Genomic DNA, 22446 nt, shown 5'->3' with positions numbered 1-22446 from the left:
GAGATGTGAGGATCCTAATAAAGACTTCAAATCCACCTGAAATTTTTATGATGATGAAAGTAAAAGCTTTGTTCTCCTATATGACTGTAGCCTTCCAGCCCCTCCTGCCATGTTAGACTTTCTGGAGTTCTGCTCAAATGGAAAAAAAAACGTTTTCTCTAATATCCCCTATGGCCATCCCTCAAAGTTTATTCCTGCTTCTTAGTGAACACATTACATTAGAGCTGAAGAAAGTTATAAGGCAGGAAAAGAGCAGTTTCTGCTTTGACTTGCAAATATTTTTAATCCCCTAAAAATAAGCCATGAGCTGCAAATAGGCATGAATGTTCCTGTACTGCATTTCCTAAATTAGTTATTTCTGAGGAGATGTAGAATTCATTTTGTTTTTCTGCTCAGGGCCACCTGCTTGTGATTCAACTGATGATTTCATTCTGTATCTTAATGCCTTTCCTTATTTGGAGGCAGGCATGCTCTCTCAGAAAAGCTGGGAAGACCTGTGTTTTGGAAATGAATTATAACTGAGGTTTATATCTTTATGGGGAAGAGCTTGAGTTTCTGCCATGTCGCTACTGGAACATGTCCCCATTCTCTTGCTCATGTGTTTAAAATCCCTGGTTTCACGTGTTGTAAGGGTAACTTAAATATGCAGTCTTCACTCTCTTTGAGTAAACTGTCAAGACATCAAGGACAACTTTCTTAACTTCAGATAGCCTTGGTTTTGTTTATTGTTTTAATCGGTGCAAAGGAAGCGACAGTCCTCACCTCACAGGGTTGTCAGGTCATTCATCCGTTCATTCACTCAGTCGTCTGCTGCACTGTTGCCTGTTGTAAAATACTATAAATATTATATTTTTTGATCTAGTAGATTTTAGCAATTTTTAAAACTGCATTATATAAAAATTTAATATAGATACAAAAATGATGTATTTTTTTGTATAGATACAAAATGCATTTGTATCTATACAAAATGTACAGATACAAAATAGGTTTAAATACAGATACAAAAATTTTTTTTTGTACAGATACAAAAGTGGTATATTCCCAAGGTTAAAAGATACTTAATCACTTAGAAGGCAGGCATGACACCCTACTCCAGTACTCTTGCCTGGAAAATCCCATGGACAGAGGAGCCTGGTAGGCTGCAGTCCATGGGGTCACTAAGAGTCGGACATGACTGAGCGACTCCACTTTCACTTTTCACTTTCATGCATTGGAGAAGGAAATGGCAACTCACTTCAGTGTTGTTGCCTGGAGAATCCCAGGGACGGGGGAGCCTGGTAGGCTGCCGTCTATGGGGTTGCACAGAGTCGGATACGACTGAAGTGACTTAGCAGCAGCAGCAGCAATCACTAAGAAACTATGTCATCCTACACCTCACAGAGGTGGGCCGCTTCCACCCAGTTAGCTACATTTGTGGATTAAACTAGGCTAATCTATTTTCTGTTTCATTTTATAGTGAATTGTTTTCATAATCTTCCTCTTGGGACCCAAATTAGTATAGCTGTCTTACTGACAGTTAATTGAGGATTTTATAACTTTGTCTAACTCTGAAATCAGAGTTGTAAGAAAATGCCAGTGAGATAAAGGTATTCTGTAAGAATGAATTCCACGGTCAAATAAACTTGGAGAACACTGAATTAAACAAACAAACAAAAAACAGATTTTCTTTGTGTATGTGTTTTAAATACCGCAAGATAGTGAGGTACTAACACAGAAATCTAAGAAGGGTGAACACGCACCATTCCCAGGGGTATTTGACTATGGACCTATTGACCGCCCTTGCCTTTTTCTCTGATGATTTTTCTATAAAACCTAGAGCAGAATTGGTAAATTAGCAACCTGACAGTCAAATCTGGCTGGAGGGGTCTGTTTCACATGGCCACACAGTGTTTTTAAAATATTTGAACCACCATTTAAAGATTGAGAGAGTTGACTAAAAATGTATTGATTTCCAGTTGCCTTTAAAGGATTAAAAGGCTTGGGAAAAGCAAGCTTGCCTTCCAGCGTGGCCGCCCGTGTTGTTGCTGGGCCTGGCTGCCTTATCATGCTGGGGTAGGGGGCTGCACTATGCCCCGCTGAACACCTGCAGAGCCCTCGTGGGCACTGGAATCTGTGACCATGATGGTCAAGAGTGCCTCAACAGTGGCAGAGCTTAGTGTGGAAAAAGTCAATTGATGTAAGCCCATCAGCCCGGGTGGACGGCCACGGTCACGAGTGTAAGGGTAATGCGGAGACCCAGCCTGGAGGCTGGGAAAGTAGCCTGTGAATGTGTCAAGGAGTCACGTTGCTGTTCATCTCTAGGGCAGAGTCAATACGTTCATTTTCCATTCGCTTTAGTTTCCCAACTGCCGACATCCCTGCTCGCCACCTCCCATGGGGATCTTGACGGGTGTGTTGGGGAATACAAAGCTGGGGCCAAAAGCTAATAAGGTGCAAATAATTTTTAAATGTTAAGATCGATTTTCAAATGGAGCGTGTTTGCTAATGATCTCCCCCGAGGGTCCACTGCATCTGAGGAGGATTACAGGAGCTTTGGCTGTCCTCCCATCGTGTCGCCACACGGAGAGAAAACCCAGCTTTTTTTTCTAAGCAAACCCGTGCCTGGCCTTGCCAACCAAGGAAGAAGTTGTCTGTGAGCCTTGCCCAGAAGTTTTATAATTTAAACTCAGACAAAGAGAACAAAGATGAACTGGTTTTCTTTGATATTATTTTCACAGTGGGTTGCAAGTCAAGAAAATAAATGACCGAGTAAGCTCCGTTTTCTTTAATCTTATTTAATACATTGCTATGCAGCCACAGCAAGCTAATAATTAAGAACCATTCTGCCTCCTCCAGAGGCTTTGATCTACAGTGACGCGACTCTTGTATTTTTGGCTGGTTGGGTTTCTAAGCTCTCATTAATGTCCATAAAAACTGGTCAAAATCAAAAGGGCAGAGAGTAAAACAACAACAAACCATGATAGCATCTAAGAAAAGGGAGGATTTTGTCTGCAATTATGTATGTCATAATTTCCATTATTTGCTTATTTTCAGCATGATATAGCTTGATATTTTAGGACACTACTAGAAAACAGTCCAAATATAAACCATTTATAGTAATCTCACAACCTCTCATCAGGATTTCTGCTTCCAGATATCTAAGAGAAGTCTTCAGGAAAAAAAAAAATCCTGCAAAATAAAAATGAATATTCATCACCAAATAGGATGTATCTTTCTAGTTAGATATTTTCTTCTATTTTTATACTCTGTTGGAATTTGTGAGAATCTGGAGTTTTTCCCCATTCATCACTAATTTTGAAATTTCTGAGATTTGTAGGCAGTTCAAGTACAATAGAATCCATGTGTCTTTATTGGGAGCACAATAGTGTGAATCTGGGAATTCTGATAATTAGATGTTGGACTTAGTGAATGGATGGTCCTCGGTTTTTCGGTCTCTTTAAACAGCTCTTCAATTGAATTCCTAAATTTCAGTTTCCCAGAGCTCTCTTTCTTGTTCTTTGAGGGTTTTTGTTTTGGTTTCGTTTTAGCACTTTGTTCTGGTTTTATGGATGCAGTATTTTATCTTTTGTCCTGTGTTGCTTTCTGTTTTCTTCAAGTTCCTTTCGGTCACTCCTATTTGGGTTGGGTTTGCTTTCTTTCTTTCATCTGGGAGCCTTTCCTCAGGTGTCTGGTGCCTCTTGACTGGACATTCATTCTAAGAAGAAGGCACTCAGATCTGATTGGAAGTTCCTTGCCTGCAAGTGAAACTGGCACCTGGCGAACTGAACAGTTGGTGGTCAGGCGGGTTGGAGAACTTCCAAGTATGGGTTTCAGGAGGTCTTTTCTCTTTAACCAAAAGAGAAATCCCCTTCGTGGCAGCTTTTGTACCTGTTTCCCTTTATTCCAGAAACTCAGAGCGTAGGGCTGCAGAGAGAAGAGGGGAACAGGAGATTCCTTATCCGAGTCTGAGCTAAGGGACCGTCCTTGCCTTGTGTGCCTGAGCTGCTCTGTGTGAGCAGCACCACTCTGAGAAGAGAGAGGGTTGGGCTCCCACTGCTCTGCGTTCAGACAACCCCCATGGTTTTGGTCTTTTTCAGTCCTCCAGACCCTGAGTTAGTTGGTCTCTTACAGTTTGAAGTCTCTTGAGTGTTCAGGAAAGTGCATCTCATTGGCGTGTCCTGATGTGGAATTCCAACCAGTTCATTATAAAGAAATCTGCTGCTGCTGCTAAGTCACCTCAGTCGTGTCCGACTCTGTGCAACCCCGTAGATGGCAGCCCATCAGGCTTCGATGTCCCTGGGATTCTCCAGGCAAGAACACTGGAGTGGGTTGCAATTTCCTTCTCCAGTGCATGAAAGTGAAAAGTGAAAGTGGAGTCGCTCAGTCGTGTCCGACTCTTGGCGACCCCATGGACTGCAGCCTACCAGGCTCCTCCGTCCATGGGATTTTCCAGGCAAGAGCACTGGAGTGGGGTGCCATTGCCTTCTCTGAAAGAAATCTAGTCCTGAATATTCACTGGAAGGACTGATGCTGAAGCTGAAACTTCAATTGTTTGGCCACCTGATGTGAAGAACTGACTCATTGGAAAATATCCTGATGCTGGGAAAGATTGAAGGCAGGAGGAGAGGGGGATGACAGAATGAGATGGTTGGATGGTATCACCGACTCAATGGACATGAGTTTGAGTAAGCTCTGGGTATGAGTGATGGACAGGAAGGCCTGGCGTGCTGCAGTCCATGGGGTCGCAAAGAGTCGGACACGACTGAGTGACTGAACTGAATTGATGTAGAATTTTAGGTTGCAGTTTTCTCTACCTTCTTTGCAGTCATTAACCACTCTTCAATTTGCTTTCCATCTCCCCAAAACATGTGGACACCTTGCGTCTGCTGTTACTTCTCTTACACTGTTTATCGTTATGTGTTTATGCCTTTTCCCCTTCCTATTCCTATTGTGGAGTTTTGGAAGGAACTAGAGATAAATGAAGGACTTCCCTGGTAACTCAGATGGTAAAAAAGTCTGCCTACAATACAGAAAGCCCAGGTTTGATCCCTGGGTCCGGAAGATCCCCTGGAGAATAGAATGCAACCCACTTCAGTGTTCTTGCCTGGAGAATTCCATGGAGAGAGGAGCCTGGTGGGTTACAGTTCATGAGGTCACAAAGAGTCAGACACGACTGAGCAACTAACACACACACAAAGATAAATGGAAGTGTAAAATTCTGTATTTAACTGGACAAGTTCAAGTTCAGTCGCTCAGTCATGTCCGATTCTTTGCAACCCTATGGACTGCAGCACACCAGACTTTCCTTGTCCATCATCAGCTCCCGGAGCTTGCTCAGACTCATGTCCATTGAGTCGGTGTTGCCATCCAACCATCTCATTCTCTGTGGTCCCCCTCTCCTCCTGCCTTCAATATTTCCCAGAATCAGGGTCTTTTCCAATGAGTCAGTTCTTCTAATCAGGTGGCCAAAGTATTGGAGCTTCAGCATCAGTCCTTCCAATAAATATTCAGGACTAGTTTCCTTTAGGATTGACAGGTTTGATTCCTTGCAGTCCAACGGACTCTCAAGAGTCTTCTCCGACACCACAGTTCAAAAGCATCAATTCTTCAGTGCTCGACTTTCTTTACAGTAAAACTCACATCCATACATGACTACTGGAAAAACACTAGCTTTGACTCGATGGACCTTTGTCAGCAAAGTAATGTCTCTGTTTTTTAATATGCTGTCTAGGTTGGACATAGCTTTTCTTCCAAGGAGCAAGAGTCTTAATTTCAAGGCTGCAATCACTGTCTGCAGTGATTTTTGGAGCCTAAGAAAATAAAGTCTGCCACTGTTTCCATTGTTTCCCCATCTATTTGCCGTGAAGTGATGGGGCCTGTTGCCATGATCTTTGTTTTTTGAATGTTGAGTTTCAAGCCAGCTTTTTCACTCTCCTCTTTCACTTTCATCAAGAGGCTCTTTAGTTCTTCTTCGCTTTCTGCCATAAGGGTAGTGTCATTTCATATCTGAGGTTATTGGTATTTCTCCCAGCAATCTTGATTCCAGCTTGTGCTTCATCCAGCCCAGCATTTTGCATGATGTACTCTGCATATGAGTTAAATAAGCAGGGTGACAATATACAGTCTTGATGTAGTCCTTTCTCAATTTGGAACCAGTCTGTTGTTCCATGTCCAGTTCTAACTGTTGCTTCCTGATCTGCATACAGATTTCTCAGGAGGCAGGTCAGGTGGTCTGGTATTCCCATCTCTTTAAGAATTTTCCACAGTTTATTCTGATCCACACAGTCAAAGGCTTTAGTGTAGTCAATGAAGCAGAAGTAGATGTTTTCTTGGAATTCTCTTGATTTTTCTATGATCTAGCAGATGTTGGCAGATGTCTGGTTCCTCTGCCTTTTCTAAATCCAGCTTGAACATCTGGGAGTTCTCAGTTCACATACTGTTGAAGCCTCACTTGGAGAATTTTGAGCATTACTTTGCTACCCTGTGAAATGAGTCCAATTGTGTGATAGTTTGAACATTCTTTGGCATTGCCTTTCTTTGGGACTGGAATAAAAACTGATCTTTTCCAGTCCTGTGGCCACTGCTGAGTTTTCCATATTTGCTGGCATATTGAGTGCAGCACTTTCACAGCATCATCTTTTAGGATTTAGAGTAGCTCAACTGGAATTCCATCACCTCCACTAGCTTTGTTTGTAGTGATGCTTCCTAAGGCCCACTTGACTTCCCATTCCAGAATGTCTGGCTCTAGGTGAGTGATCACACCATCATGGTTATCTGGGTCGTGAAGATCTTTTTTGTATAGTTCTTCTGTGTATTCTTGCCACCTCTTAATATCTTCTGCTTCTGTTAGGTCCATGCCATTTCTGTCCTTTATTGTGCCCATCTTGCATGAAATGTTCCCTTGGTATCTCTAATTTTCTTGAAGGGATCTCTAGTCTTTCCCATTTGATTATTTTCCTGTATTTCTTTGCATTGATCACTGAGGAAGGCTTTCTTCTCTCTCCTTACTATTCTTCGGAACTCTGCTTTCAGATGGGTATATCTTTCCTTTTCTCCTTTGCCTTTAGCTTCTCTTCTTTTCTCAGCTATTTGTAAGGCCTCCTCAGACAACCATTTTGCCTTTTTGCATTTCTTTTTCTTGGGGATGGTCTTGATCACTGCCTCCTGTACAATGTAATGAACTTCCATCCATATTTCATCAGGTACTCTGTCTATCAGATCGAATCCCTTGAATCTATTTGTCACTTCCCCTAAATAAGGGGATTTGATTTAGGTCATACCTGAATGGTCTAGTGGTTTTCCTTACTTTCTTCAATTTAAGTCTGAATTTTGCAATAAGGAGTTCATGATCTGAGCCACAGTCAGCTCCTGGTCTTGTTTCTGCTGACTGTGTAGATTTTCTCCATCTTTGGCTGCAAAGAATATAATCAGTCTGATTTTGGTATTGGCCATCTGGTGATGTCCATGTGTAGAGTTGTCACCTCTTGTATTGTTGGAAGAAGGTGTTTGCTATATCCAGTGCATTCTCTTGGCAAAACTCTGTTAGCCTTTGTCTTGCTTCATTTTGTACTCCAAGGCCAAACTTGCCTGTTATTCCAGGTATCTCTTGACTTCCTACTTATGCATTCCAGTCCCCTATGATGAAAAGGACATCTTTTTTTTGGTGTTAGTTCTAGAAGGTCTTGAAGGTCGTCATAGAACTGTTCAGCTTCTTTGGCATTAGTGGTTGGGGCTCACACTTGGATTACTGTGATACTGAATGGTTTGCCTTGGAAATGAACAGAGATTATTCTGTCATTTTTGAGATTGCACCCAAATACTGTAATTCAGACTCTTTTGTTGACTATGAGAGCTACTCCTCATTTAACAGGAAGCTCCTTATTTTCTTTTGATTTTAAAAGCAATCCATTAGTTTTAGAGAATCAAGTGTGCCAGTGCAGGAGACACAAGAGAGGCAGGTTTGATCCCTCTGTAAGGAAGATCCCCTGGAGGAGGGCATGGCAACCCACTCCAGTATTCTTGCCTGGAGAATCCCATGGACAGAGGAGCCTGGTGGGCTGCAGCCCATAGGGTCACAAAGAGTCAGACACAACTGAAGTGACTTAGCATGCGTGCACGGTTGGCAGTTTCCCTATATAACCAAATGTAAAGCAAAATTTTTGTACACCAATTGTTTAAGATGGCAACACATTACGTATTTTTCTTTTTTTTTTAATTATTTATCTTTGGCGCACTGGGTCTTTGCTTTGAGGAGGATTTCTCTAGTTGCAGCGCATGGGCTTCTCATTGCAGTGGCTTCTCTTGTTGCCAAGCGTAGGCTCTAGAGCCCGCAGACTTCAGTAGTTGTGCTTCGCAGCCTCTAGAGCACAGGTTAGAGCAGTTGTGGCACAGGAGCTTACTTGCCCATGGCATGTGGAATCTTCCTGGATCAAGAATTGGACCAGGAATTAAACCCGTGTCCCCTGTGTTGGCAGGCAGATTCTTAACCACTGGACCACGAGGGAAGTCCTAATTTTCTTTTGTAAAGGTAAATACATGCACATGAAAAAAAAATTAAGTAAACCACATAAAAGAGTAGTGACAAACACACACCTTTTCCTCATTCCAATTCCCAGTCCAGCAACTTCCCTCCCAGGTGCAATAGCTATTGCTAGTTTCTCAGGTATACCCTCCTGTTTCTCATTTTTTAAAAAATATTTTTATTTATTTATTTGCTGCTCTGGGTCTTTGATGCTGCAGGTGGGATCTTTAATTGTAGCATGGAGGGTCTAGTTCCCTGACCAGGGATCAAACCTGGGCCCCCTGCCTTGGGAGCAAGGAGTCTTATCCACTCAACTGCCAGGGAAGTCCCCTATACTTCTGATATCACATTATGTATACTCTGCTGACCTCTTAACAGTATTTCTTGGATATCATAGCTCTTTCTTTGTTTTTACAAAAGCACAGTAATCCATTATTTTTGTATATGTATGTATTTTATCTTATTCAACTGATCCCTTCTGATGGGCATTTACGCAGTGTCCTTACTATTTACTATACTATATACAATTACTATAAAACAATGCAGCAGTGAATATGTACCTTTATATTCGAAATATGTATGTCTTTGTGAATGTGTGTATAGGATAAATTCTAGAAGTAAAATAGCTGAGGCAAAGATTACATACGCTTGCACTTTAATAGCTATAGCCAAATTGTCCTCCAAGGAATTGTACCAATTTATATTCTCAGTAGCAATGAATGCAAGCTCCTGTTTCACTCTCTAACCAGTGCATTATAACTTTTTTTAGTAGTTTCTAAATATAATTTGTACAAAATCTAATTTCAGGGACTTCCTTGGTGATCCAGTGGTTAAGACCCTGCCCTTCCACTGCAGGGGACATGGGTTCGATCTCTGTCTGGGAACTAAGATCCTGCATATCATGCAGCATGGCAAAAAGCCCCACATAATTTCAGCATAGTTTTAAGTCTATTTCTTTGGTTGTGAGATTGGGCATCTCTTTGTATGTTATAAACCCATTTGTATTTTCTGTGAAATGTCTGCTCAGGCTCTCTGTCACTTTCTTTTGGAATATTGTTTTCTTTCTTATCAATTTGTAAAAAATAGCTCCTTATTTAGAAAATTAGCTCTTTGTCTTTCATATGCATTGGAAAATTTTCTCTACCATTTATCATTCAATTTGTTTTATTTGTTTATGATACACTTTTAGCAAATGGAAAGTTATAGTTTTTAAAAATTATTTTATTGAAGTATAGTTGATTTACAATGTTCTGTTAACAGAAAGTTGTACTTTTATTCAGTCAGACATTATTTTATTTTATGGTCTTCTCTGAGATCTTTAAAAAGTTTCTGATTTTTTTCTAGTATTTTATGGTTTCATTTATTTTGCATTTATTTGGTGATCTATTTTGGAATTTATTTGAGAGTAGGTGCAAGATCGGGGTTCAGTTTTTTCTAGTTGGTTTGCTAGCTCTCCCAACAAGTTGAGATTCATACTCAATACAATCCCACAGCACTATTTGCAAAACTGTAACAACTTTATTATCTGATCTAAACAGATAATTAAAGTCTCTGGACTTTAAGGCAAGACAATTGATTCAAGCCCACTGTGTGGATGTAGGGGATGTAATCCAAAATAGAGCCTGACTACACTTGGCATTTGTGTCAGATCCCTCCTCCCTCTATGCTGAATTAGGAGGGCAGAAAGGAGAAATTCCTGGGGCACCTGAAGTCAATCAGGGCAGCAAGTCTAAAACTCCATTGTAAATCCCAGGCCAAAATGAAGCTCGAGATATAGATCTCAAATCGAGAGAGTTGGGGAACCAGGAAAGCAGAGAAGCCCTGGCCAAGCAGTGCCCCAGGGAGTCGGAGAGCAATCCCAGGAGGCATGAAGCCTGGGTGCTTGGGGAGACTTGATCCTCTGAACGGGGCAAGGAGAAGGAAGATTTTGAATTTCTTTTTTTTTTTTCTTTAAAAAAAATTTTTTTTATTTTAATTGGAGGCTAATTACTTTACAATATTGTGGGTTTTGCCATACGTTCACATGAATCAGCCATGGGTGTACATATGTTCCCTGTCCTGACCCTCCCTCCTACCTCCCTCCCCATCCCATCTCTCAGGGTCATCCCAGTGCACCAGCCCTGAGCACCCTGTCTCATGCATCGAACCTGGACTGGTGATCTATTTCACATATGACAACATACATGTTTCAATGCTATTCTCTCAAATCATCCCACCCTCGCCTTCTCCCACAGAGTCCAAAAGTCTGTTCTTTATATCCGTGTCTCTTTTGCTGTCTTGCATATAGGATCATTGTTACCATCTTTCTAAATTCCATATATATGCATTAATATACTGTATTGGTGTTTTTCTTTCTGACTTACTTCACTCTGTATAATAGGCTCCAATTTCATCCACCTCATTAGAACTGATTCAAATGCATTCTTTTTAATATGTACCTCAGCTTTCTTGTCCATTCGTCTGCTGATGGACATCTAGGTTGCTTCCATGTCCTGGCTATTATAAACAGTGCTGCGATGAACATTGGGGTACACGTGTCTCTCTCAATTCTGGTTTCCTTGGTGTGTATGCCCAGCAGTGGGATTGCTGGGTCGTATGGCAGTTCTATTTCCAGCTTTTTAAGGAATCTCCACACTGTTCTCCATAGTGGCTGTACTAGTTTGCATTCCCACCAGCAGTGTAAGAGGGTTCCCTTTTCTCTGCACTCTCTCCAGCATTTATTGTTTGCAGACTTTTTGACAGCAGCCATTCTGACCGGCATGAAATGGTAACTCATTGTGGTTTTGACTTGCATTTCTCTGATAATGAATGATGTTGAGCATCTTTTCATGTGTTTGTTAGCCATCTGTATGTCTTCTTTGGAGGAATGTCTGTTTAGTTCTTTGGCCCATTTTTTTATTGGGTCGCTTATTTTTCTGGAATTGAGCTGCAGGAGTTGCTTATATATTTTTGAGATTAGTTGTTCGTCAGTTGCTTCATTTGCTATTATTTTCTCCCATTCCGAAGGCTGTATTTTCACCTTGCTTATAGTTTCCTTCATTGTGCAAAAGCTTTTAAGTCTAATTAGGTCTCATTTCTTTATTTTTGCTTTTATTTCCATTACTCTGGGAGGTGGGTCATAGAGGATCCTGCTGTGATGTATGTCGGAGAGTGTTTTGCCTATGTTTTCCTCTAGGAGTTTTATAGTTTCTGGTCTTACATTTAGACCTTTAATCCATTTTGAGTTTATTTTTGTGTGTGGTGTAATAAAGTGTTCTAGTTTCATTCTTTTACAAGTGGTTGACCAAAGATTTTGAATTTCTGAACAGTCCTGTAGCAATTCTCAGTCGTATGGGGGAATTCAAAGTAAGCTTTTCCCTACAAAAGAAGGCAGGACCAGAAATCCTATTACGCACCAGTAGGTAGCTCGGGTCTTGAAAATGTGGAGTGAAAGAAGCTTTCTGGATAACCCAAGTAACTGTTGCAATAGTGTTGGGTGTGTGCTAAGTCGCTTCACTTGTGTCCGACTCTTTGCAACCCTCTGGTCTGTAACCGGCCAGGCTCCTCTGTCCATGGGATTCTCCAGGCAAGAATACTGGAGTTGGTTGCCATGCTCTCCTCCAGGGGATCTTCCTGATGTAGGAATCGAACCTGTGTCTCTTGCATCTCCTACACTGGCAGGTGGGTTATTTACCTCTAGCACCACCTGGGAAGCCCCATTATCTGTCTATAAATAAAAATATTTACCTGTACTAGATAGATCATACTTGAATATAATGATCGATGACTGGGTAAGTTAATTCATTCCTTCTTCACCAAATGTGTGTCAAACAAATGCCAAGCACTGGACTGAGCCCTGGGAGCTGGAAGAATAAGGTGCAGGTTCCTGCCTCCAGGTGCTTATCCAGTTGGGGTACAAGTAGGTCGGCAGCAGTGACCACACCGTGGTGAAGTGCTCACAGGGAGGCAGGCCTGGAGTCCTGCAGAAGGCCCAGGGAGGGATAGAGCCAACCTGCAGGGACACCAGGTGAGCAAGCACTGCATCTTGTAGGAAGGCCGTACTCTCTTTGTGAAGGTGAAATTAAAGTTTCTTCCAGAATTACTGGGTTGACCAAAAAGTTCGTTTGGGTTGACCAAATGTTCATTCCATAACATCTTATGGAAAAGCCAGAATGAACCTTTTGGCCAACCCAATACAATTGTTACCCCACTTCTCGTCTGTGTGGTCTTGCTATGCCAGGAATCTGAGGAGATCTTCATAGAACTTCTTAATCTGAAGTACAGGGATGTTCTCAGAGGGTCTGTGAACCCTTACAGCTGGATGCAGACTTTGTGTGGGTGGTTCTTCCTGGAGGTAGGGTCACAGACTTTGTTAGAATCTCCAAGGAGTGTGAAACTTCAGAAGGCTTAAGAACAAGTGACTTAGATTTTCCTCAAGCTGATCAAGGCTCTTTTTATCTTAAAAAATATCTTAAAAAAAAAAAAAAATACCCTAATCAGACTCTTGGGCCTTCCCAGGTGGCGATAGTGGTAAAGAACCCTCCTGCCGATGCAGAACACATGAGACTCAGGTTCAATCCCTGAGTGGAAAGATCCCCTGGAAGAAGGCATGGCACCCCACTCCAGTATCCTTGCCTGGAGAATCCCATGGACAGATGAGCTGGGCGGGCTACAGTCCACGGGGTCACAAAGAGTCAGACACGACTGAAGTGACTTAGCATACACGCAGCCAGACTCTAGCCTAGAGATGTGTGTGGTTATTGATACCTGGCCCCTTTATCCTTTGGCCAGCTTCTCCTGCCCCATAGGAACAGGCACAGTGCTGGCAGCAACCTCCTCTTTCCTGTCCTTGTTTCTCTTTATTCAGCAACCCCATACTTAAACACAATAGCAATGCAAACCATTCTGTACCTAATTGTAATAACTAGATATCATCAAACAGAATTGGGAATTCCCATTTCCAAAGCAGTTTCTCATGTTTTTGCTCAGGTTTTGGTTCAGAATGCTTAAGTCCAAAAATCAAGTTCAACACACATTTAGTGAACACTTTCTTTATATAGGACATCATGCTCCATACTGAGAGAGACAGAAGAGGAGCAGGATACACAGGGGAAGTAAACCCCATTCCCACCTTCAGGGAAAGGAGACCTGTTGGAAACTGTACAAAGTGCTGTGGGGATCCAGAGAGGAAGCGACTGTTTCTTGCTGGAGGCTACATAGAAGAAAGCATGAAGATACCCGGGCTGGGCAATATTGCTCATCATGGAGGATGCCATTGGCAATTGCCCTCCAGTGACATTACCCTGTTTCTGAACCTTTAAAATGAGCTGCTGGATTATTTTAATAACCTTAAAATCATCTATCAGCTGGAGACTCACAGCTGATAGAAATACCTAGAAAATAAGCCTCGGAGAAAAATTGACCTGCGTTATAGAATACATTCAGAAAACTAAGATCATGGCATCTGGTCCCATCACTTCATGGGAAATAGTGGAAATTGTCAGACTTTATTTTTTGGGGCTCCAAAATCACTGCAGGTGGTGATTGCAGCCATGAAATCAAAAGACGCTTACTCCTTGGAAGGAAGGTTATGACCAAGTTATGACCAGAGACATTACTTTGCCAACAAAGATCCATCTAGGCAAGGCTATGGTTTTTCCAGTGGTCACGTATGGATGTGAAAGTTGGACAGTGAAGAAAGCTGAGTGCCGAAGAATTGATGCTTTTGAACTGTGGTGTTGGAGAAGACTCTTGAGAGTCCCTTGGACTGCAAGGAGATCCAACCAGTCCATTCTGAAGGAGATCAGTCCTGGGTGTTCTTTGGAAGGAATGATGCTAAAGCTGAAACTCTAGTACTTTGGCCACCTCATGCGAAGAGTTGACTCATTGGAAAAGACTCTGATGCTGGGAGGGATTAGGGGCAGGAAGAGAAGGGGATGACAGAGGATGAGATGGCTGGATGGCATCACTGACTCGATGGACGTGAGTCTGAGTGAACTCCGGGAGTTGGTGATAGACAGGGAGGCCTGGCGTGCTGCAGTTCATGGGGTCACAAAGAGTTGAACACGACTGAGCGACTGACCTGAACTGAACTGATCTGGTAGAATACCTGTCTTCCAGGATGGTCCAGTGGTAAGAACCTGCCTGCCAAGGCAGGAGGCACAAGAGACTCAGGCCCCATCCCTAGGCCAGGAACATCCCCTGGAGCAGGAAACGGCAACCTACTCCAGTATTCTTGCCTAGAGAATCCCGTGGAAAGAGGAGCCTGGTGGGCCACAGTCCGTGGGATTGCAAAGAGTCAGACACAACTGAGCGACTAAGCATGCACATGCATGCACAAAGAATACTACAGAAAGAAAGAGCAGGAGCAGCCCCTTTAGGAAAAGTCCTATGAGAGCATACAGGATAAAGGAAATATTTGTTGTTGTTATTCAGTTGCTAAGTCATGTCCGACTCTTTGCGACCCCATGGACTGCAGCACGCCAGGCTTCCCTGTCCTTCACTGTCTCCCGGAGTTTCCTCAAACTCATGTCCATTGAGTTGGCGATGCTATCCAACTAGTGCATCCTCTGTTGCCTGCTTCTCCTCCTGCCCTCAAACTTTCCCAGCATCAGGGTCTTTTCCAGTGAGTTGGCTCTTTGCATGAGGAAATACACTGTTATTTGAATCAATGTAAGAACTTTTGAAAACTAATATTAATAGGAAACCTTTATCATCATGACTATTGTATAATTTTAAAAGTCTCGCTTTAAAGCAAGCCAAGGCAACCTGCTTATTTCCCTAAACATCAATAAAAAGAAAAATTGTTTCGCTAGAAACAAAAATAGAGATGTCATTTTGCTAGAAATATTACAGCCCGTGAGGGATTTTCTGAAGTGTTGACAGGTGTGTTTGTGTGCATGTACATTTTCTTCTGACTTAATCGTGTGTGATCAAGCGTTTACTATGATATGAGTCAGAACCAAATGTGTAGATACTTTTCGATTGTTGCTTCCCCAGCAGTTCTGCATTCATTATCAATGCTGTCCAGTGTGTTAACATGGGCTAATGTATTTTCTTATTCTCTATTCTTAGGATGAATCAGCACCCACCAAATTTTTGAGACTGCTCACGGCTTAGAGGCAAGCTCGTCTAAATTAAGGCCGGCTAAGGTGGCATTGCAGGGATTTAATCCTCCTCTAGCTGCCCGTGTGACCGGAAGGCTGATTTGCAAGTTTCTTCTTTCCTGGGGTCTGGATTGTCAGGTCTCCTGGGACCTGCGACTTGACAGCAAAAGTGCAAAATGAAGATCAGAGATAAGCACCAGCAGCGGGGACCTGGGGGCCTCCTGGGGGCTTTTACACACCAGGGCAGAAGATTTTCTGACCATCAAAGGAAATAGCAAACTGGAGCCTTTGTTTCGGGACAGAGCCACCTACCACAGAGCATCAGCACAGCCGGCCAGAAAGTTCTTGGAGCCTGATCAAGGCTAGGGTACCTGGATGCGTGCCTGATGGTCCAGTTAGAGCGGGGAAGTTCACTGTGAAGGAGGGTGTGAAATGTCTCGAGTGAGGCGGGCAGCTTTGGGCTTGGCTGGGTAGGCAGTGCTGGGGTTGGTCTCTGCCTTCGGCTGACTGAAGCCCAGAAAGGGGTTTGCGCATCCAGGAGTCTTTGCACAGCTCGCAAGGACGCAGGGCCCTTACAGCCTTTAAGTCCCATCTCCCATCCCCCTTGAGCCCCTTCCGCTCCTCCCCATACTGCCCTGCTTGGTGCCTCTGCTGAGATGGAGAGGTGAGCCTGCCGTGGACGATGACTGCTGTGTATGTGAATGGAGGCGGCCTGGTGAACCCCCACTGTGCCAGGTGGGGTCGGCGGGAGAGCGAGGAGAGTGGCTGTCAGACGGAGTGTGCCAAGGAGGACGAGGAGGGAGAGCCTCGCCAGCTGACACCCTTTGAGAAGCTGACCCAGGACATGTCCCAGGATGAGAAGGTGGTGAGGGAGATCACTCTGGGCAAGCGGATCGGCTTCTATCGCATCCGAGGGGAGATCGGAAGTGGGAACTTCTCCCAAGTCAAGCTGGGGATTCACTCCCTAACCAAAGGTAGGAACTGACCTCTGAGGGTGATGTCCAGGGTGTGGGGACCTGATTTGAGGGGCGGGTTAGGAGTCTGGGGCCAAGGAAGCCAGTGAGACAACTTCACTGAGTCCCTGCTAAGGGCAGGCATTAGGGCAGCTGCTGTCTGTCGTTATCGCAGTTCATTTTCACAGTGATGGTGTGAGCTCAGTGTTTTTATTTTCACTTTATAGATAAGGAAACTAAGATCCAAAGAAGTCCAGTGTGGCTTTAGCTGTTTCATCTTAGGTGATTTTGACTCCAAAAACTCTTCTGCTATACCATGCAGCTGAACTCAAACACTGAGGGTGTTGTTCTCTCCAGTTATAAGCCTTGGAGAAGCCGAGTGGAGTGTGGCTTGATCCCAAGGCCACTCACGTTCCAAGTCCTTCTTTGTAACTTCTGTCTATATTTGTGTGTCAATACCAGTAGCACAGGGACCCTCCTGGATGGTCAGTGGATAGCGGGGTCCAGCCTCTCCTCCTTACCTGAGGCTGCTGCATCTGTGAGGTTAGGGGAAAAGGGACTTGATCTCAGGATCTTCTCTGCTTCATCTGCCCTGCACCAATTCTCACTGTTGTTAGCTCCTTGCTTTCTAGCACAGACCAGTGCTTGCTTGACTGCTGGTCCCTCTGGACTCTAGACCAGCAGTGCCCACTGCCCTGGCCTCAGGAGCTGTGAGGAGAACCCATGTGGGCACTTCTCCAAGTTACCTGGAATTTAGCTAAGCTTGGAGATCGACATAATGGAGTTACAAGACAGAAAAAGAACACCTGCAATTCAGTATCGTCTATTGGCTTTTTTTTTAAATTTAATTTATTTTATTTTATTTTTTAACTTTACAATATTGTATTGATTTTGCCATATATCAAAATGAATCTGCCACAGGTATACATGTGTTCCCCATCCTGAACCCTCCTCCCTCTTCCCTCCCCATACCATCCCTCTGGGTCATCCCAGTGCACCAGCCCCAAGCATCCAGTATCGTGCATCGAACCTGGACTGGCGATTCGTTTCATATATGATATTATACATGTTTAAATGCCATTCTCCCAAATCATCCCACCCTCTCCCTCTCCTACAGAGTCCAAAAGACTGTTCTATACATCAGTGTCTCTTTTACTGTCTCATATATAGGGTTATTGTTACCATCTTTCTAAATTCCATATATATGCGTTAGTATACTGTATTGGTGTTTTTCTTTCTATTGACTTTCTAAAGCCCATGGGCTCTGCTCTCTCCCTGCGAGTCCCATACTGATATTTATTCTCCTTGGATCTAGGCTGCCACCACGTCTTCAAGGGTGTTCTTTCTTATGTTAGAATTTTCTTTTCTCTTCTTCTCTAACCTCCAATCCCATTCCACTCTCATCCTTGTTGGATCCCTATAGAGAAAGCAGCACACACACACACACTCCCCCCCACAATCCACCCCCACACCCAAGTCACTGCAGCGTCCCCTTCTGTCTTGCTCTGAGCCCAAGTGTCTGGGTTCATGCCTTCACATCTCGGCTACTCATCTTACCTACCTGGGTGCATGACAGCACTGCTGTGAGCCTTGGGTTCCTCACTGACAGAATGCAGCCAGGGGCATTGATTACATAAAACTAAATCTAGTGTGTGTGTGTGTGTGTGTGTGTGTGTTAGTTGCTCAGTCATGTCTGACTCTTTGCAACCCTATGGACTGTAGCCGTCCAGGCTCCTCTGTCCATGGAATTCTCCAGATCTAGTGTGTGTGTGTGTGTGCGTGTTGGTTGCTTAGTCGTGTCCGACTCTTTGCAACCCCATGGATTGTAGCTGTCCAGGCTTCTCTGTCCATGTAATTCTCTAGGCAAGAATACTGGAGGGGGTTGCCATTTCCTTCTCCAGAGCACCTGATCTTCCCGACCCAGGGATCAAACTTAGGTCTCCCACATTCAGGCAGATTCTTTACCGTCTGAACCACCAGGGAAGCCTATAGGATTTAAATCTAAATTAGGACAGATGTTGCTTTTCAATGGTCTAGAGGAGAAGTGAAGGGTAAAAGAATTTTTCAATGGTCTAGAGCAAGAGTGAGGGGCAAAAGAGAAAACACATAGGGAGAGCTGAGGGGCTGGAGACTGAGACAGCAGTTGGAAGACTTGATCAGGAACGGGAGACCAGAAATTGGATAAACACAAACCAGGAGAGGAGTTCAGAAAGGAGAGAGTACCCAAAGTGGCAGAGAGGACACAGGGGCTGATGTCTGAGCAAAGCCTACTGGATGTGGCCAACATGGAACTCCTTCCTGAATGTGGGTTCAGATATTCGATTCTAAAGGAGAGGAAGCAAGAGAGAGTGGAAAGAACGTGGGCTTCAGAAACAGACAAATCTGAAAACATGCACTTCAGAGCATGGGCTTCAAATCCTTGTTCATTCACTTGCTAGGTATCTGACTTTGTGCATATTATACTCATTCTTTTGGTCCTCAGTTGCTTTAACTGCAAAACAGAGATAATTATTCTTAGAATTGTAGGGGAAATTAGGAATAACATAAACTCCATGGCACACAGTAGCCACTCAATAAATGGTAGCTATCACTGTGCACGTCTATTTTTTACTTAAACTTATTTCAGATGGAAATTTGATATTAATGTCTTGAAAATCTGTGATTAGAAGATAGTGGTAAAAGTAATACAAGGCAAACAAATTTAAAAGTTGTATATATTTTTCCAGCTTTATTGAGATGTAATTGATGTACAATATTAAGACGACCATGTTCTGATTTTATATATGTATGTCCTGCAAACTGATTACCTGGATAAGGTTCTTTAACACATTCATCCCCTCACATACTTACAACTGTGTGTGTGTGTATAGTGAGAACTTAAAAATCTATTTTCTTAACAACTTTCAAAAAATTTTAAACAGGGGATTCTCTGGCATTCCAGTCATTAAGACTCCACGCTTCCACTGCAGGGGGCAGGAGTTCGATCCCTGCTGAGGGAACTGAGATCCCACAAGTCACCCAGGGCAGCCAAATTTTTAAAAAAATTTTGACAATATTTTATTTAATGTCCTGCTGCTGCTGCTGCTGCTGCTAAGTCGCTTCAGTCGTTTCCGACTCTGTGAGACCCCATAGATGGCAGCCCACCAGGCCCCGCCGTCCCCGGGGTTCTCCAGGCAAGAACACTGGAGTGGGTTGCCATTTCCTTCTCCAAAGCATGAAAGTGAAAAGTGAAAGTGGAGTCGCTCAGTCGTGTCCGTGTCTTAGCGACCACATGGACTGCAGCCCACCAGGCTCCTCCCTCCATGGGATTTTCCAGGCAAGAGTACTGGAGTGGGGTGCCATTGCCTTCTCCATATTTAAAGTCCAAACTATGTCAAATTATTGTCCAAACTATTGTCATTTCAATGTGTATCCAATATAAGAAATTACTAATGCAATATCTTACATTAAAAAAAATTTTGTTTAAAGAAACTTAACAAGTGACTGAAAGTAATTTAAAACATGCCAAAAACCCATCTGAGTTTCTCTTTACCTTACCTAGGAGAGTTAAGGAAGAACTCTTAACTGATACTCTTAACTCCTAAATGATACGAAAATAACATTTTTATGCTGTGGTTCGGTGCTATTTAAGGCTGTTTCCTTGCACTAAAATCACTGCATGCCCCACGAGTGTTCCAGGTTCCGCTTTGGGAAACACTGACCTCATCTCATCCTCCTGTGTTTTACAAGTGGGAGTTACAGAAGTTCCGGAGTGGCTGTCCTGAGGTCACGGGCAGAGGCGGGGTTAGAACTCAGCTTCCTTTTTGCTGCACCCAAGCTGCCTCAGGATTTTGGTGCAGTGATGGGGTGACTCGTGTGCAGGGGAACTTTGTGGCCCCACATCGGGGTGGTGGAGCCAGGTTTCAGGGATGGAGGTTACCCTCTCCACCTCCCCTTTCTCTGGGACCACATGTTTTCTCGTTCTACTTCATACTTCTTTCTGCAGAGTGGTCTTCTGTGCTTAATTATCCAAAAGCACATCACCAACAATGACTGTTGCCCATATGTATGTAATCTCTCAGCTTTATTGCCCATCTCCATCTGACCAGTCTCATCCTATTGCAGCTCAGATTTTAAAGGGAGAGAATATAAGTGCTCACTGGCCAGCCGGTGATGGGCCGCCCTGAGTCAAGAGCCTGCCTGGGTCAAGTCAGTGGCAGCCCCTTGGGTCACAAGGCCCACCTCACTGTCAGAAAAGCCCAAGGTCCAAAGAAGCATCTCTGAGAAGGGAGAGTGGAGAGCACTGCGAAATGATAACGTATCATCACAGAGACTGTAACCAGCTAAGCAGGGAACTGCCACTAGCCAACGGCAGCAGAGCATCTGGTTCTGTAGACACTGTTATGTGAGGAGGACAGAAGAAAGAGGATCAACAACTGGCATTTACATAGTGACTGTCATCTCAAATGCCAAAGGCTACTTGCCTGTTGTGTTACAGAATTAACTTAACTCTAGCCCCTTGGGTTTCAGAGAGCGTGGCTTTTCCTGCTTGTGCAGATGATGCCTCCGTGGCCTCACTGTCATGCTCTCCTCACTCATAACCCTCTACAGAGGAGCCTTGTTATCAAAGGTCCGGTGTCACCCTCTGCTTATGGAATGGTATGGGAGCAAAGGAGGGAAAGACGGCTAAAAGCACAGGAAGAGGAAAAATCAGTTCAACAATTATACATATAAACAAAAGCCAGAAATTGTAATGGCAGGTCCCTGCACATGCTGTACTGATGCAACAGGAAAATGAATCCTGGACTTCACCTCCTAATTATGGACTTGTCCCCTGATGGCCTCATCCTGGTCCCATGCTCATCTCTCCTCTGGTTCTCCTGGAAGTGAGCCCAGGAAAGAATAGGAAGGTGAGAACAAAAGGGACTGAGAGTGTGAAGAAGGGGACCCAGATGCAAATTGATGTGAGGATGAAGAAAAAGCCAGGCAGTTCATGTATTGCTGCCGCTACTGCTGCTAAGTCGCTTCAGTCGTGTCTGACTCTGTGCGACCCCATAGACGGAAGCCCACCAGGCTCCCCGTCCCTGGGATTCTCCAGGCAAGAACACTGGAGTGGGTTGCCATTTCCTTCTCCAACGCATGAAAGTGAAAAGTGAAAGTGAAGTCGCTCAGTCATGTCCGACTTGTAGCGACCACATGGACTACAGCCCATCAGGCCCTTCCATCCATGGGATTCTCGAGGCAAGAGTACTGGAGTGGGGTGCCATTGCTTTCTTGGAGTTCATGTATTAGGAAGCAAGAACTCAGGGAAGATGCAGAGTGAAGACCAGAATACTGTGGGACTTCCTGGTGATCCAGTGGCTAAAACTCTCCTGGTCAGGAAACTTAAGTTCTAAGTGCTGAAACTAAGAGTTCACGTGGCGCAGCTAAAGATTCTGCAAGATTGAGGGCAGGAGGAGAAGGGGGTGACAGAGGATGAGATGGTTGAATGGCATCATCAACTCAATGGACATGAGTTTGAGCAAACTCCAGGAAATAATGAAGGACAGGGAAGCCTGGATTTCTGCAGTCCATAAGGTGGCAACAAGCAGGACATGACTGAGTGACTGAACAACAATGCTGCAGTTAAGACCTGGTGCAGAGACAAATGTATATATATATATATATATATATATATTTTTTTTTTTTTTTTAAAGGACTGTGACTTGTGACAAGAAGGAGGACATTAGCCTACCTGGAGGGGACTGGGATAGAAAGACAGAGGGACTACCTCTGAAATCTTCACCTCTACAATGGGGGAAGATTTATCAGGGAGTGGTTTAACCTTGCTGAGAATTCCAAATACCCTATCCTGTTACCAAGCCGTGTCAGATGACATCGTCTGAAGAGCGACTTGTTTAAATATGGTTCCCATACAAAGCCAGCTGGC

The 22446-nt window shown here is 43.7% G+C and overlaps 1 protein-coding gene across 1 annotated transcript in view; it reads left to right on the top strand.

Moving 5' to 3' along the window:
- The window catches only part of NIM1K (NIM1 serine/threonine protein kinase), an 81624-nt gene that overhangs the window by 35835 nt on the left and 23343 nt on the right, over positions 1-22446 (top strand). The window contains exon 2 of the mRNA XM_061393610.1: positions 15554-16559. Within this exon, the coding sequence (XP_061249594.1) occupies positions 16268-16559 (292 nt within the window). The 5' untranslated portion in view covers positions 15554-16267. The remainder of the gene's footprint in view (positions 1-15553; positions 16560-22446) is intronic.

The sequence above is a fragment of the Bos javanicus genome, chromosome 20 (assembly GCF_032452875.1).
Source record: "Bos javanicus breed banteng chromosome 20, ARS-OSU_banteng_1.0, whole genome shotgun sequence".
Lineage (NCBI taxonomy): Eukaryota > Metazoa > Chordata > Mammalia > Artiodactyla > Bovidae > Bos > Bos javanicus.
The sequence above is the reverse complement of the archived record's forward strand: the minus strand, read 5'-3'. Positions and strand labels throughout refer to the sequence as shown.